The 17,239-nt window shown below is 41.5% G+C and overlaps 1 protein-coding gene across 1 annotated transcript in view; it reads left to right on the top strand.

Annotated features, from left to right (window-relative positions):
• SEL1L (SEL1L ERAD E3 ligase adaptor subunit) overlaps positions 1–17,239 on the top strand; it is a 55,611-nt gene that overhangs the window by 14,709 nt on the left and 23,663 nt on the right. The window contains exons 4-12 of the mRNA XM_019552261.1: positions 3,927–4,094; positions 4,827–4,932; positions 6,830–6,992; positions 9,095–9,148; positions 9,240–9,299; positions 10,014–10,095; positions 10,686–10,840; positions 13,726–13,782; positions 16,692–16,760. Of these exons, the coding sequence (XP_019407806.1) occupies positions 3,927–4,094; positions 4,827–4,932; positions 6,830–6,992; positions 9,095–9,148; positions 9,240–9,299; positions 10,014–10,095; positions 10,686–10,840; positions 13,726–13,782; positions 16,692–16,760 (914 nt within the window). The remainder of the gene's footprint in view (positions 1–3,926; positions 4,095–4,826; positions 4,933–6,829; positions 6,993–9,094; positions 9,149–9,239; positions 9,300–10,013; positions 10,096–10,685; positions 10,841–13,725; positions 13,783–16,691; positions 16,761–17,239) is intronic.

Here is a 17,239-nt window from a genome sequence, read left to right as displayed (position 1 = left end):
CGAGCTCGTCCTGCTTGTTGCCCAGGCTCCTGGCATTAGTGTACAGGCAGGCAAGTGTGCCCTTGGGGGCTCTTGCCTTGCCCACAGATTGTGTTATGAGGTGCTTTATGCCTATAGTGTGCGTGAAGGGTTACCGTGGATGTTCTTGTGGCTCTCTTGGATAAATATTTATTCCATGTTTGTCTGTGATCACAGGGGACTGGACTTGAGGACCCAGTGTATAGGTCCCTTTTAGATCTGTTTCTATGTCTCCTATCTACAAATCTTGCTGAAAAACTAACTTTGTTGGCGCGGTGTACGTGGCTGACAATTCCCACCTCACTTGAATACTTTCCAAGTGGCTATTATAACAGATGTCTAGGCAGTTGTACCCTATTTAATATTTTTGTATTAAAAAAAGATGTTAAAGGGATGTTGAATTCCACAGTATACAAGTTAAGGGAATGACATGTCTAGTGCATGTTTCAAACACTGTAGTGTTTACGCGCTACAAATAGATCAAGATAGTTGAACGCCATTGATTAACCATTAATACAGTAGATAATGCAAGATGAGAGAGCGGTAATTATAAATGAATCCTACCATATGTCAGTTTTCACTATTGGCCAGGTATGTTTTGTTCGTACTCCTCTGAAGTGCCCAGTGTTGCCCACTGGTAGAAGTCAAGTGTCAGGCTTGATGAGCCCAGTAGTCTGGTCTTGCATGGCAAATCCTATAGTTGTTCAACTTTTTGGTTTTAGGCTGTGAAAAGCTGGTAGGCTTAAAGGTGAACTGAGGATTAGTGGAGGGGGAAATGCTAGGGGAGCACTGATTGAGATTTTTGGGACCAATACCGATAGCTGATTTTTAAGGAGGCATATCAACTGATACCGATCTGATTTCTGATACGCAGCTCTTCAGCGTAAAGAGCTGCATCCATCAAACTAGATGTACCAGCTGGAAGTGCAGGGAAGGGGTGTGGGGAGGAACAGATCAAGGCCTCTGTGATGAAGGAGGGAATGGGGCTGGGAGCCCCCCACCCCGATTCCCCTGATGAGCTGTGCTTCTGTCCTGTGCCTGTCAGGGGAGCCCCAACCCCACACCCTCCCTCACCACGGGGGGCCTTGATCTGCTCCCCCATGTCCCTTCCCCCTCCCCTTCCCCTTCCACCACACCAAACTCTAAGCAGCTGCAGGCAGCTCTCTATGCTGCCGGCTCTGCTCCTCACTGCCTACGTGTTGTGCTGTGGCTGCACATATGCACAGGTATTTATCGGACAAATTATTGCCTGCATTGGGCCAATTTCCAATACAAAAAATGTTTTTTATATTGGCGCCAGTCTGATATCGGACTGATGTATCGGTGCACCTCTAGGAAACGCTTATTGACATAAAAGTTTTTATATGAAATTTTTTTTGTCTATTTATGCAACTTTTGAGAGAGGGGTTAGTTTCAGTTTTACCCCTCCACCCTAACCTAAGTTTCTTTCCACTTTCTTACTACTGTGCCATATCAACAAAAGACCCTTCTGACTTCAACATCATAATATGTTAAACTGCCCTTGGGAATAATTGTTCTTATGAATATGCAGAATACAAAGGCAGACAAGATTCTTTGGGTAAATGTGATACCTTTTATTAGACCAACTCAAATACAGTAAAAGCTCTGTTATCCAGCATCCCCCGGGAATGGGGGATGCCGGATAACACAATAATGCCAGTTAATTGAGCGGTCCGAACAGGTGTCCTTGCCTATTCGGGCTGCTGCTTCTCCCGCTGTGTCCAGGGCATCACCGTGCCTCCTGCGGGCCCCGTGGGACAGGGAGGTGGGCCCTGCGCAGCCCCACACAGCCTGTTATGCCCCTGGGTCGTGGAGGCTCAAAGAAACCGGAAGTGCCACAGTGGGCATTTCCAGTTTCACTTTACCTTACAAGTGGGCATGCTGGTTAACCGAGAATGCCGGCTTGTAAGGTGTCAGTTCCCGGAGATTTTACTGTAATTGGAAAAAATCTTCTTAGCAAGCTTTCAGATTTAAATACCCTTCATTAGGCCAAGGAAGCATCTGCAGTTGGTGTGTGGTCATGTATATATTTTCAGTGTATATGTTTAAAGATGGGCCAAACCAAAAATTTACTTAACCTTCACCTGAATATGGGAAGAAAAAAAAAGTTTGACCCTTCCAAAACAATTGTTGCCACTTAGATAAAATCTCAGCTTCTCAAGGCGGGTCATGTCTAGGGTTACTGGGCTTTGCTTGTGGTTGTCAGAGTATCCTATCATTTTTTTGTTAGATACTTGGTTAGAGAATCATGCAGCTAATCAGTTCAATTCTGTGTATTGCCTGTGGCTTAAGTCATGCATGATTGTGATGTGCAAGACTGTTAAGCCTCATACAACTTGTTCCATAGCTGATGAAGCAGGCTGGCCAATTGTGTGTATGTGTTAACTTCTGAAAGCCATTCTGCTGCCAGTCAGTGTGGTTTTTGGCAAGCAACTACCTTGTTCATACTCGGTGATTTTCCCAATGAGGGGGACTTACTGGGTTATCTAATTCTATTAATTGCAGTAATTTTAGAAATACAACCTTATCTATTAACCAGTTGTCTTCCTTACCCTAAAAACATGGGGCTTGTTTGCCATAGTATTTAAAAAAATCAGGTGTAGCTCGTAAAATTGGAGATGTTTTAAAAGTGTTCTGGGTTTTTAACCTTTTGGGATCACACTTTCAAGCTTTCTCACTAAACATAAGGGCAAGAAACTTTTTTACTTTTAAATAGGTTGAGATTCTCAGTCACATGAATCCAGAAGCTGGGACTTTAAGAAAAACACACTATGAGACTTGAAATACAGCTGTGATAGTTGCAACACTACTAAAGTGAAAAGGTTTTTATGAAAACTAATAATTTTGTTTTAATCCCATAAAAATGAGGTGCCGTTTAGGTGCAGTTATTTCCCTATGATGCCAGCAACTCCAGCACTTCAGTACTATGTATACAAGTAGACTATCCAGATTGTATATGAATCTAATCAATCTGAAATGCTTAATATGAACAAACAGTAAACAGGGGGAAAACAACTTTGACTTACAGTTTCTAGCTTTATTATCTAAGATACCTAACAAAACTGTCTGTTCTCTATAGGTTCTTATACTGTATATTGCACTAGTATTTGAACATGTTTCATAATAACATAACTGAAAGGTGACTGATAACTGTCTTGTGATGTTTGCTCTCTTAGCAGTTCTTTAGAGTGAGAGAGATATGTAACATGGGGTGTATTTGTTTTGATGGGAAGTTTTGGTGGGGATTGTATTAAATTTTCACAATGAAGCATCTTAGAACAGGGCTGTCCAGCTGTTGGGCTGCGTGCAGCTCACAGGGGATTAATGTATGCCTCCTAAGTTCTCACCTGGCTCTTCCCCACCCTCCCAGCTCCAGCTGCAAGGTTCCCCCTCCCACTTCTGGCTGCCGCTTCCTGCTTTTGCCCAAAGGGGTGGGGCAGTGCAGTAGAGCAAGGAAATGAGGGTGAGTAGGTCTGGTTGGGGAGGATGTGGTGGGGATCACAGCTGTGTTGGCTGGATGAGAGGAAGTGTCTGTGCAGTGCTCCTGGTGCAGCCCACATGGCCTGCAGCCTCTGCTGGGCTTAGAAGTTGGACAGCCCTGTCTTAGATACAAGGTGAAATAAGGGGACCTTGCTCTTGAAACAGAATGTTTTCAGAATTGTTAGTCTTTAGTTTTAACTTCTGAGTTGCTGGCAATGATGCTATTAAGCTACCACTTGCATTAAAAGGGTTCTTTTTTCAAGCCTTGTTTGACAGTAATGAAACAAGTGAATAGATTTCTTAGAAAAACTCACAAGTGTGAAAAATGTTTGTGACATCCCTGCACATGTAGGGACTGGCAGGTTGCAGAAGTCCATGTGAGTTCTCATCCCTGGCTATCTTTACAGTTTTGACAGCCATTGGAGGCACTGCCGATGGTGAGCCCTGCCACTTCCCCTTCCTGTTCCTAGAGAAGGAGTATGCAGAATGTACTGCAGATGGGAGAGAAGATGGCAGGCTTTGGTGTGCAACAACCTTTGACTACAAGAGAGATCAGAAATGGGGCTTCTGTGAAAGTAAGTAGCCAGATACATTTTGTTCTTCTCATTCATCTAAAGAATATCAACTAAAGTTAGTGGTTTCATCATATATTACTTTAGTGTCTGAGAGCCCAAATCGTAAAGCCAGGATGCCACTGCCAGACAGCATACAGACAAACAAGTATCAGCATAAACAGAAGGTTCCCACAGTAAAAGTAATAGGGACAGGAGAGCTGCCCCCCCTGGCATGAACACCTACTCCCCCACTTCTCTATGGAAAACCTTGCTATGAGAGCCACCACATAACTTCCGTTTCTCTGTCTATGGTGACTGGAAGCAGTCTTAAAGGGGATACAACTTCAGAATCACAGAAGGATCTCATTTTATGCTTCCCACTTAATGCCAGTGGCTTGGTATAGGAATGTAACCGCAGTGTTCTCTGCGTATGAAAGAAGCCAGAATGTGTCTGTCTGAGGGTCCTTCTCTTCCTTTTTTACCTTCTGTTGAATGGTGACAGGTACATCAAGGTAGTAAAAAAAATGAGACAGGTGGCGGGGGAGTTGGAAGAAACATACTACAGTCAATTATAACAATGCAAATGCTGATTTACACTCTTTTTCCCATTTTACTATCACTGTCTTTGCTTTATCTTGCCCTGCAAGTAGCAACATCTTGTGGTCAAGTAAAGTGTCACCTGTTGGGGACTGCAGAAATGGAAATGTAATAAAATATCTTCATCTCACCACTGATTGCTGTTTTTCTTTCCAGCCGAAGAGCAGTCTAATAAGAGAAGACAAATGCAGGAAGCAGAAGTTGTTTACCAGACTGGGATGAAAATTCTTAATGAGAGCAGTAAAAAGGCACAGAAGAAAGAGTGAGTCCTGTTCCTCAAGATTAATTTAGCTTTTTCATAAGAGAAATATGTGACCTAGCTTGGTGTTGCTAGATGCCAGCTTAATGAGGGGTTACAGACTTTCATCATGATAGAAATCATACCAGACTTAATTTAATACAAATTGGTTATAACATTAAAGATAAATAGTAAATGCAGAACACTGGTAGGAGTAGCAACTCATGACTCTGTTCCTCTTAGAGCAGTGGTTCTCAACCTTTTTAGACTCGAGGCATCCCTCAGAAAATGCCAGCTCTTAGCTTTTGCTCATTTTGTGACTACAAAAAGTAATAGAACAATTATTCTGTTGCAGAGAACTCAGAAAGACCACAATCGGGCAGAATGTTTTTACCACTATGGATTCATATTTGAAAACTGTGGATTTATCTTGTAAATCATATTTGCACATCTAACTGTGCTAACATGGTGCGGCACTCTTTAAAGGTTCTCAAAGCATCTCAGAGTGTCGCAGCACCCTGGTTGAGGACACTGCTCTAGAGGGTCCACAAAACCTTCTGCTTCATGATATCTATGCAGAGTTGTAGTCATACTCGCTATGTATCAAAGCACTGGATTAATGCTAACAAGTGCAGTTCTTTCACCACAATGTCCTTACTTCTCAAGCTCCGAAAGTCCCTCGCAGCATGTAATAGCTTCCCTGACTTGAATGGTCAAAGCTTGATTCCAGATTCACTGAAACCCAAGATGCTCACTGCATGTTTGGTGGATATAAATCCATCCTCAAACCTTTTTTTTCTTCACACTCAGGTTCTTGCTTGGCTTTCTAAGAGTAAAAGATCAGCCTGACCTGCCCTACCTCTGTGCCAATTGTCTCATGTTCCCTGGTCATCATGATACTAGTATATATATGTATAGTGTGTGTGTGTGTGTGTGTGTGTGTGTGTGTGTGTAAATATATATATATAAATGCAAACTACTGACTAGTCTTCATTGTAATTGCCACTGTTACAACAAGGTACTTTTTAGACGCCTTAGATTTGAAATACCCAGAAGCTACAAGGGAAGGAGAAACTTCTGCAAGCTTCAAGATTTTTAAAGGGAAGAAAAGGAAGAAGTTCAAAGAACAGGAAAGAGTTGTAGAGAAAAATAAGTGAGGAAAAAAAGAACAAGCAAGACTGTTCATGAGGGTTCAGTACTTTACACATACTGAAGTGTTGTTTAACAGCTTTAATGATTATTATGTATTAGTACCTTTTAGGGTCTTGGTGAAGCTACTCTTGATATTCAGGATGAAGTTTGTAACTCATCAAACTTTGCAGAAAGGCCTTTTCAAACAGATTTTTTTAGGATTAAGATGACCACTTTGTTACAACAGCATTAAATAGTATTCATTCTTTTGCCCCAGTATTTCTTGGCATTTGTTTTTAATTTAAATTGAACAGAGGTTCTCTGGTTGCTGCCTGATTTTCTCTTTCGTTTAAATGGATGAGCACCGGTGATACTGGGCAAGAGTTCTGTCACAAAAACTTGTACCAAGTAGATCTTGCATTACCATCACAGAAGAACTATACTGTCTGACTGGGAACTCTTACAAAATTTAATGAATAATGTGCATTGAGTACTGAAAAAACTTGTATATATTTCTAACTGGTAGTAGTAATCGCTTCTCGGCCTCTTGAAGGCTCAGATGGAGCGAAAACATTTATTCTTTAATCTTGAGTTTTTGAATGACATTATAGTATTTGCAAAGCAAGTATGCTAATTAGATATATGTAAGACAAAGTGAGGGAATGAAAGATTTTATCTGTATCTTAGTTTTGAAAAAAAGCCTATTTTGTTTGTTCAAAAGTGACTAAACCTGTATTTTCTCTCTCTCTCTCTCTCTCTCTCTCTCTCTGTCGCTCTACTTTTTTTAAAGAGCTTATCAATATCTTCTGAAAGCAGCTGACATGAACCATACCAAGGCTATGGAGAAAGTGTCTTATGCATTACTGTTTGGGGATTACCTGAAGCAAAACATCCAGTCAGCTAAAGAACTATTTGAGAAGCTGACAGAGGAGGGGTCTCCTAAAGGGCAAATGGTATGTATGCCTTCAGCTTTTGCAGAGGATGGGGACCTGAACAAGCTGTGAAGGCTCCTCTTCTTCACTATCGGAGTAGGACAAGAAGCATCAGCTGCAAAATTTACCCTACTCTTTCATGGGCAGTACTTGTTCTTTGGAAAAAAAAAAAAAAAGACTGTCAGGTCAGCAGCTCTTTGTTCTAAACAAATATCTGAGCTCCAAAACTGGTCTTTTTACTAAATTCCACCTAGAAGGATTTTTTAAACCAAATATTAACACCAATTCTTACAGCCTTGTTTTCATCGCTTCATTTTACCCGTCACTTGACTTAGCAGTGTGTCTGTAATTTTATGACTTATACCCTGCTACAATTGAAAAATGTCAGCTGGATTGTTTTGAATTTCTGAGGTCATTGACGCTCTGTTTGGCTGAGGGATTTACATAAATATAACTAATAGCTGATATTTATGCCTTTTTCAAGGTTATTTAGATTCCAGTGAGACTCTTGGCAGCTGTTGGGTGGAACAGAATTGCTCGTTTAGTCACACACATCATGATATAAATAAAAATTTGTTGACCTTTCGTTTTGAAGGGGGAAGATTTCAGAATAGCAACATGTTGTATTTGAAGATACACTTATTTAAGGCACACATTCCCAATTCTAGAGGAAGACCTAATTTTGGCACTTCAGATTTTTGCTGGATATTTTTCCCTGTTCTCCATTAATTTCATTTGCCTTCCTCCCACTTCTGCTACTTCCTTTCCTTCTCATACACTCCAGTTGTAACTAAAAGAAAGCTGGAGCAAGTTAAGTCTTTTAAGGAGTTTGCCAAAAACAGTATACTGTACAAACACTGCTTAGTGTAATAGAAATCAGTGGAAAGTATTTACATTTATAAATAAAATATGCACTTATTAACCTCATGAGGTGGATGTTTTTCACATTTATTAACGTGTCTATCCTAATCTGAAGGCACAAACAGTGTAACGTCTTTGTGTGTGAAACTGTATCTTTTGTACCTTGTGACTTGGGCCACCCAGCTGTCACAGGTGGCTGAGCCAGATCAATACTTATGTAAATCTTAAGAATAAAAATAGTTCAGACAAACAGCCCTTGGAACTCCAACTTTAGATTTATCAGTGCAAAGTGCACCAACTGCAGAGACTTCCTCAGCCTGACGAAGGGTTTTTAAACCTGAAAGCTTGCTTAAAAAAAAAAAAAATCCAACTATTTAAGTTGGTCTAATAAAAGATATCAGATTCACCCAAAGAACCTTCTCTGCCTATTACCCAACAACAAACTAACTGTTTAAAAAATAAGCAGAGCAAACAATGAAACTGCTCCCTTAGCCCCAAGGAATGTGCTCTCATATTATGCTCCCTGCCCCAAATTCTGACAGATATGCTTGAAGAGCCATCAGTGTTTTGTTTGGAACCAGTAGGAAGTAAGTTCAGCATTTCCAAAATTTTGGAGGGTGGTGCTGTTCAAACAAGCTCTTTAATAGTCTTTGAAAAACACCCCTTTATTTTACAGACTTGGGTAGTTGAGGAACAGAAGTTAAGTGACTTTTCCAAAGATATTCAGCAGATTTTAGTTATTGGTTCTCCTGAATTCTTCACTGAATGGGTGTTTATGTAGAATCCACTATAAGCAGGCATGCATCTCACGGATGCAAAACACAAGGGTTCTCTTGACTAGCTTCATCTGTGGGTGCTGTGTATGTATCCTGGGTATACCTTTCCTTGTCTCTGTTATACAAACATAAAGGGTAGGACAGCAGTAGATTGTGCTTAGTTCCTTCTTATTGATTGTGGCAAGAAGAAGCCCAGCTAGTGTCCAGCTTTGTTAATTCATAACTCGGAATAAAAATGTTTGTTATCTTCTGAGAATCTTTAGAATGCTTTTGATATAGTGTTCTGACAACCAGAAACCGAACTAGGAACCACTAGATCAAACTTCACTCAGGTCCCCACTTTCCAGTTTGATATTAATAATTAGATAGAAAAGTCCTTCAGCTTCATAACTAAAAGTATCTATTTCTGTATTTTTACCTTTTGTAATCATTCCTAATAATCTTGAAACTTCCAAAATAAGTACTGACTTGTAGTTTTAATTTCAGGCTCTTGGATTTCTTTATGCATCTGGTCTAGGTGTCAATTCCAGTCAAGCTAAGGTAACTGATTTTTTTTTTTTTTTTTTTTTTAATTTATATTTCCATTTACTCTCGGATGTATGTGGCCAAATATCTTATGTTCTTATTTCAGGCCCTTGTTTACTACACTTTTGGAGCTCTCGGAGGAAATCTGATAGCACACATGATTTTAGTAAGTAAAATTTCATAGTTACAAAAGTGAAGCTGGCAAAAGAGAAGTGCACTTCTTGTTTTTAATCTAATATATTGGATATCAACATAATGAATGCCTTTACTGTCCTTTAAATGCACTGCATCTGAATAATGGAGTATATGCATTCGGTATTGCTTATTACTCAGCCACTTCTTTATTTTTTTATATAACCTTTCCATAGAAGGTAAAAGCTAACACTTAAGGCTTGAAAATACTTGGATATCACTGTTTTTGTTCTTGTTCATTGCTCTTTACTTAAGTGGAGTATCTTTTGGCTTCATCGTACATAGTCGAGTTTTTAAGTTTAATGGTTGTAGAAAATAGTGGGAACCAAAGAACTGTAAAGCTGTTGATGAAAACAGGATTTTGATTCAAGTAGAGACAGCAAATAGAATAGGATACGTTTCTGGCCTTTGAATGAAATGTATTAGTTTGTTCCCTCCCTGTCCTGGGAAGGATCAAAATTCAAAGATTGTTGGCTGATCTGGCCTTCATTTTTATTTAAAAGCAACTAGCAGACATCTTCAAAAAGCTATGGTTTCAGTTTTGTTTATGACCTTGTCTAAACTTAAGCACTTTCTGCTCTGAAAAATTTTAAGTGACCTGAACATGTCTGGCTATTTAATTGCCAATGTGCTTGTAAGTGTGTTCATAACAACTAATGGTTCTTTGTATTTCATATAATCTTTCCAGGGTTACCGATACTGGGCTGGGATAGGAGTCCTTCAGAGCTGTGAATCTGCTCTCACTCACTATCGACTTGTAGCTAATCATGGTATCTTTTTTTTCTTGTTAACTAGGATACAGATATCAGTTAAACATCTGTGAGTGTAGTTGTAAACCCAGTTCTTGAATGGCATTCCCTTCTGCACTTATTACCTGTGATGTTCGTATCAAACAATGCTGAATATGGTGCCGGGTTCCTCCTGAGGTTTCTTTCCTCTGCGTGTTGGGCTAATGCCTTGGTGCAGTTGTGTCTCGTGAGACCGACAGATGCTAAATCCCTATCTGAGATGTAGATCTATAATTACATAAAATGTCTGCTACATTTTAATGGAAAGGTACCAGGTTTTTTAAGATTTAGAATGATATTGTTATTGTGGCTTATATGGACTCTGAAGACTAATTTTATAGCAGCCTCCAATTCTAATAGTACTCTTAATTTTGAAAGATGTTAACATACTTAAAACTTACTCTTTGAGAAAAGTAAAATAATGGAGGTACTGATTGGCTATACTAAAGTATATTATTTCATTGGTATACCAGAAATTTAGTTCTTAGTTAAAATGTGTCTGTAAATTACTTGGCTTTTTCTTAGTGTGTTAATAATATTTTTTTTTCTTCCTCTTCTCATCTTCTCTCCAGTTGCTAGTGATATATCTCTGACTGGAGGCACGGTGGTGCAGAGAATTCGGCTGGCCGACGAAATAGAAAATCCAGGAATGGCCAGTGGGATGCTGGAGGAAGATTTGATTCAATATTACCAGTTTCTAGCAGAAAAAGGAGATGTACAAGCACAGGTATGGCCAGTCTGGTAAGATGAAAAGCTCCCAGAAACTATTGAAGCATGTGCACAATTTGCAGGGATATGAAAATCCTAGACTCAATTTTTTTCTTGCACCCAAGCCAAAATGATTACATATACGGTTGGCAGTGTTCACCAAAACTGTTTTAAATGGGGAAAATAATTTAAATTTTTTCCAGTAGGGGTCTAACTTAAATAATGCTTGAATTTTTAAGGTGAATTTCAGTTTGACAAATGTTCTGAGTGCTTTCTTTTTCTAATTATTTTGATGGGAAACAAAATTCTTCTTTCAAACAATTTTCTGATGGTTATTCTCTTTACTTTCTGAGAGCACTCCCTGCTTCTTTTAGGAGCAGCATTAGCCACTATAAAGGGATCTTTGATCAGAAGGCTCGTTATCACAATGTACATGACCCAATACCAGAGGTCTGTGGTCAAGCAGCAAAGCAAGCATGTATGAAGGCAGTGATGCAATTAAGTAGAAACCAGGGGACTTTCACTATATACTGTATTTGCTTGAATAAAAGCCAGCCCTGAATTGAAGATGACCCTGTATTATAATTAGGTTCTAGACATGGAAAATTTATCAATTTTGTTACAATTTTCCATGTATAGAATCTAATTACTGGGGGCTTATCTTTAATTTATCCTCCCCACTGCTGTGGGGGTGTAGGTGGTTTGGGGAAGTCAAGTAGCTTACCTCCTGCTTGTGCCTTTCACCCTTCACCTCCACCCCCCCAGCCTCTGCTCCCCCTAACCTCCCATTGCTTTGGGCTCTGTCCTCATTCTAGTCTGAGACACTGAGCACAGCCTCAGGTCAGCCCAGCAACTCTGTGCAGGGCCAGGCTGGGGCTATGCTTCATGGCTCAGGCTGAAATATAGGTGGAGCCTACCGACACAGAGCAAAAATAAGAGGCAGGGGGAAGGATGAGGGGCAGGCAGGGGAGCAGAGTCTGTGTGGGGCAGGATGGAAATGGGGAATAGAGGCAGCAGGGCAGGGGGTTTGGGTTGGCAGGCAGCAGCTGGGGCTATAGCCCAGACCCTGGGTAGGACCCGGAGCTAGAGGTGCACCAACGTATCGGTGCCATATCAGATCAGCACCGATAAAAAGAAAAATTTAACATTATTGTTATCGGCTTTTTTTGGCCAATGTAGTCAATTAATGTATCAATAAATATAATGTGCCTTCTGGCCTGGGCCCTGGATGCTGCATGCATGCATGTACACAGCCAGGAATGCAGCCAGGCGGTATGGAGAGCAGGACCTGCAAGTAAACCTGCAGACGGAAAAGGGCATGATGGAGGGAAGGAGCTGGGGGTGCTGCTCAGCCAGAACGGTGATTGGGACCAAGGGCTGGGGCCAGGGAGCGAGACAGAGCTGCGGGCTTGTCCAGGGGTGCGGGGTGGAGGGTGGGGGCAGCTTCCCACCATTGTGCACACCCCTGGGGAGAGGCATGGGGAGCATGTGCCCCTCCCAGATTTGTGTATGTGATGGAGGTGGGTTTTCCGTCCTGCTGCCGTTGCCCCAGGAGCCACACACTGTCCCCTGCCCATCCCGCAGCAGTGGCAGTGGTGAGTTGTACCTCCTGCTGCTGGACAGGCAGGGGAATTGTTGTCAGCGTGTGGCTCCCGGGACAAGGGCACCAAGGCGGAGAGCCCTGAACCCACAGTGGGCAGCCTGCCTCTACCCTTACCCTGCTCTTCTCCTGTTGGAGGCATCCCCACACTTAAAAATGGTGGCAGTGGTGCTTGAAATAAAGCTCATTTGACAAGCTTTATGTTCAAGTGCTCCCACTGCCATTTTTAAGTGCCACCTCCAGCTCCATCCCGCTCTCCGCCCTGGCCCCAGGGTCCCACTTGCTGCCCTGTCTGGGCAGCACCCCCAGCCCCTGTCCCACTCCCTCCCTCACCATGGGGGCCTCGATCTGCACCCTTGCTATGTCTGTTCCCCTCCACAAACTTACCTGCAGAGTAGTGCTCTCCACACTGCCCATTTGCATTCCTGTAAATCAGTTATTGGAATGGTATCGGCCAATATTCCTGGTGAATAATCATTTATCGGTGTTGGCCAAGAAAATCTTTGTCAGTATACCCCTACCTGGAGCCCAAGCTATAGCAGCCATCCTCCCCTCCCATCTCCACCCTGCTCCACATACTCGGTTTTAAGAGGATGGACCTTTCCCCCCCATGATAAATGAGGGGAACTTCCTCTTAGAATTGAGTAAATACGGTAAATAGGAGGTGATCAAAACTTCTTATGAAGAGACAGCCTAAATACATGATGGTCATTAAAGTGAGGTTCCTAGCAGTAACTCTAGTGTTGCCTGATGTTCTGCAGTTAACTTTTATTGTAGATTTATGGGAAACCTGTTTAATTCTTAGTTTATGTAGTCTCTTCTAGGAAATTATTTAATTTTAATGACCATCATATGCAAAGCTTCATGTCTTCTGCCCAGTTGCCAATAGAGTAGGTGTTTGTATCACAGATTTCATTAATTGGTTGCTTTGGCAGTCTTGGCAAAGAATACATTGAAAATACAATGGCTCTTCCAGTTCATGTTTTGAAGCACATAGGCTCACAACAAGTAAATAGTTGTTTGGCTAGGGTTAAAAAAAGGATGGATAAAAGAATTTAGATATTGGGCATTACACCTGTGGTAGGTAACTTATTTGTTTTACTCATCTTTTTATCTCAGATTATGTTTTGACTAAGGGAGGAGACATTCTTAAAATTTTCCTTTGTTTTCTCTTTCACTGTATAAACAGCTTGGTATGCTGTATCTTGGTGTGATTCATTTATTCGTGCTGTAATTGATTTGTTTCTACATGGATTAAGCTTATCATGTAAGTGTGTAATTTAAGTCTTTGTTTTTATGTTCAGGTTGGCCTTGGGCAGTTACACTTACATGGAGGAAGAGGAGTAGAACAGAATCACCAGGTACCTATTTTGCATCCTTTATGAGTAATGATAAGTTGGAGAGAGAAAAAACATTAAAAGTGTAATCTAAATTGCTTGCTGCTTATCACAGTTGAATGATATCCTAGCTGGCTGTGTATGCTGCTTTGATCAGCACAATCTAATTAGACATGGTTTTTCTTTTACAACAGGGGTTCTCAACCCCCATCCTACAGGCCAAATCCGGCTCATGGCATTGTGTCACCGGGCCCATGGGGTTCCCCATGGTTCTGGAAGCCTGTTGGCAGGGGCAGTAGCACCCCTCTCCTGCTGCCAGATTTCTGGACTTATGGGGAAGCTCAGGCCCTGTGCACTGAATCGGGTGCCTGACCCCAGCAGGCAGAGGCAGGCAGGTAACACTGGGCCCTAGGGCCCAATCCTGGCATGAGGCAGTGCCAGGCCCTAGGGCCTAATCCTGGTGTGGGGAGCCAGAATTGGACTTTAGCAAGTCCCCAGGGCCCAATCCTCACATGCAGAGTTTGATCTGGCCCTACACCAGTCACCTGGCCTGCAGAACCAAAAGCTTTAGCACCACTGTTTTACAACAATAGTGAAAAAAGTAAGGAAGTTAAAATGCAGAGAGCCAGACTAAATCTTAGTACAGCAGGCAATATTGCATATCTCAGGCAGTGACTGACCTTCGCATGCATGATAGGAGGCTATTCTTATTGCTTTAGATGCATGTAATAACACCAAAATTTGGCTCATGTTGACACAAGTGTTACAACAAATACAGGTTTTCATGATGAAAAAAACAGAAAAATGTGTGAAATGAAACTGCCAAGGACTTAGTGTACTGTATTGCTTTATGCTGCATGGAGAATAAAGCAGCTTTTAAAAAATTATATAATGGAAAATGGAGATCTTTGTGACTGCCAAAGAGATAAAAAGTTTCCACTCATTGCTCAGCTACTAATCAAGAGCTTAGAACTAGGAAGCCTGTTAGAGCCAGCAACTATGAAGCTGACTACACTGAACTCTTACAAAAGTTATCTTTACTTAAATCAGCCTTTCCTATTCATATGAAGTTGAATGTTGAAAAAACTGCGTAGACACTCATCTAAGAGTATTAGATTTGGGGCCCGTAAATGAATATGACATTGTTTTTATGATTTTTGTGACATGCCAGGCTCAAGGGGGTTACCAGTTTATATGCAAATTGTTTTGGGTGGGGTGGGGGGGCTCCTTTCTATGTAGATTTAATTGCTGAATAGATCTGGAGAAACTCTGTAAGTTACTCAGAGCTAGAAGACAAGAACATCAGTGTTCCTTCTAAGGAGTAATGGTCTGTGAGCACACCACTTTGGAGCCAGCGGAGCAGTTCCCTCCATGCTTGTCCATGCATGCAGCGGTGGGAGCCGCCCTCCCCACACCCCTCAAGTGGGCTCTATCCCATGGCCCACACTGGCTGGGCAGTGCCTGTTAGCACCCCTTCGTTTCAGCACCCAGGGCAGTCATCCTGATTGCCCCCACCTTGGTATGGCACAGTGTCTTCCCTCTCCCCTCCTCCCCCTATAATGGGGTAAAGTGCCAAAGAGAATCTGTGATGTGAGGAACAGACAGTGGTTTTGAAAAGAAGTATTTTTGTCAAGATTAAAAATATAAACAACAGCCAAACTTTTATCTGCTCCATTTAGTGGTCTGATTTATTTTTAAGCAGTGTCTAACATAAATGCTGATTTAAATACAGTGTTTTGCAGTGCAAATGATAAGAGAACTATTTTTGTTCTGTTTATAAGAGGAAAAAATACCACGTGTTGTTTTTACTGTTCTGCTTGGACTCACTTCTGTTCTGAATTTAAATACAGATTTTGTTTTTTTAAATATAAAAGCAATTCTAGGACCTGGTGTAGAACTTTTAGATTAAGGGTTTCTGTTTCCCTAACAGCTTGCTGCAGAGCTCAATATTTTTCCATTAGTAGCTAGTGAGCAGTGCTCCACAGGCTCTGCCGACTTTGGGGAACTGCTCCGCTCTCCAGCCCTGTGACGCCACGTGCCTCCTCACTCCCAAGCCAGCTCCCGTGCCCATCTAAGGGACGAGCTGCTGCCTGCCCTGCAGTGAGGAACTTGCCTAAATGTCCCGTGCTGGCCCCGGTGCCTCCACCGCACTGTGCACCCAGCTCCTCTCTGGGCGGGTGCGCAGTGTGAGAGAGTTTGTGCACGGCAAGATTTTTAATTGTGCGTGGCTGCACACGTGCACACCTTACAGGGAACACTAAAGAACGTGTTTCCTTCCTGGCACATTGTCATTCAGTACTATGTGCAGGGTGACTGGTATTTTTGTTTTGTTTGGCTTTTTGTTCTGTGCGGTGAATAATATGGGGAAATGCCTGAGGGAATTACTCTTGAGGGTAATTATGAACTGTGGAAGATATTTGATGCTGGAGACTGAATTTACATAGAGAATTCAGCATCTGAGTTAAGCTTATGACATACTTACATGTAAACTGAAATGAATGACACTATTTCTCACTAATTTATGGCATGAATAAAGATGTTCATCCTTATCCTGGAATCGTTTCTGTACATCACAAGTAATATTTGGTATTATACCTTTGCCAGTGGAACCTAATGTAGAATCTCTTTAAGTTACTCTAGAGCTAGAAGAAGAAAAAAGTTCATTTCCTTCCTGGTGTCTAGGTTGTAGCTGTATTGATCCTAGAGGCAAAAGAAATAATTTATGCCCAAAAGCTTGCAAATAAATAAAATAATTTGTTTGCAAATATCTAGGTGGTCTAATAAAAGATATCACCTCTTCTATGCATTTTAATTCCTTTTCCTTCCTGGCATATTGTCATCCAGTGCTGTTTATTAGGTGACTGGTATTTTGAAATTTGTGGTGTGTATGTATGCTTTTATTGTCTGACATACTTATGGGTATTTTATTACAGAGAGCATTTGAATACTTCAATCAAGCAGCGAATGCTGGTAATTCTCACGCTATGGCCTTCCTAGGAAAGGTAAAACATGAGCATTTTCCAAAGAATGCAAATCTTGCTGTCTCTGTAAGAGATGATAGGTTAATTACAAGCTCCTGGAAACTGTGATAATTGAGTATCTAACTGCTCCGATCCTTATTTAGGTGATTGGTGTAAAAGGACTGCTTACTTATTTATATTAAGAAGTAATCTGGGAATAGAAACCCTCCACAATGAATGTCCTGACCACTAAGCAACAAACGCGGGATCCTTCTTGTGCTTTCTCCTTCTGGCTCCATGAATCTTGCATTCCATTCCAAAAAGTGGCACAACTTCAACAAAAGGGGTGGAAAACTCCTTTGCACCACTGGTTAGGGCACATCTTTGAATTTGTGGGCTGCAACCCCCGTAGACTGAGAGGGGCATAGAAGACTCAATCCTAGGCAAGCTGTTCGGGAAAATTATGCTGGCACACATCCAGGAGGGGCCAGCAGGGACTGCATGCTTAGGGGCAACCAACA

Source organism: Crocodylus porosus, unplaced genomic scaffold, assembly GCF_001723895.1.
Source record: "Crocodylus porosus isolate Cpor-Errol unplaced genomic scaffold, CroPor_comp1, whole genome shotgun sequence".
NCBI classification, from domain to species: domain Eukaryota; kingdom Metazoa; phylum Chordata; order Crocodylia; family Crocodylidae; genus Crocodylus; species Crocodylus porosus.
The sequence above is the reverse complement of the archived record's forward strand: the minus strand, read 5'-3'. Positions and strand labels throughout refer to the sequence as shown.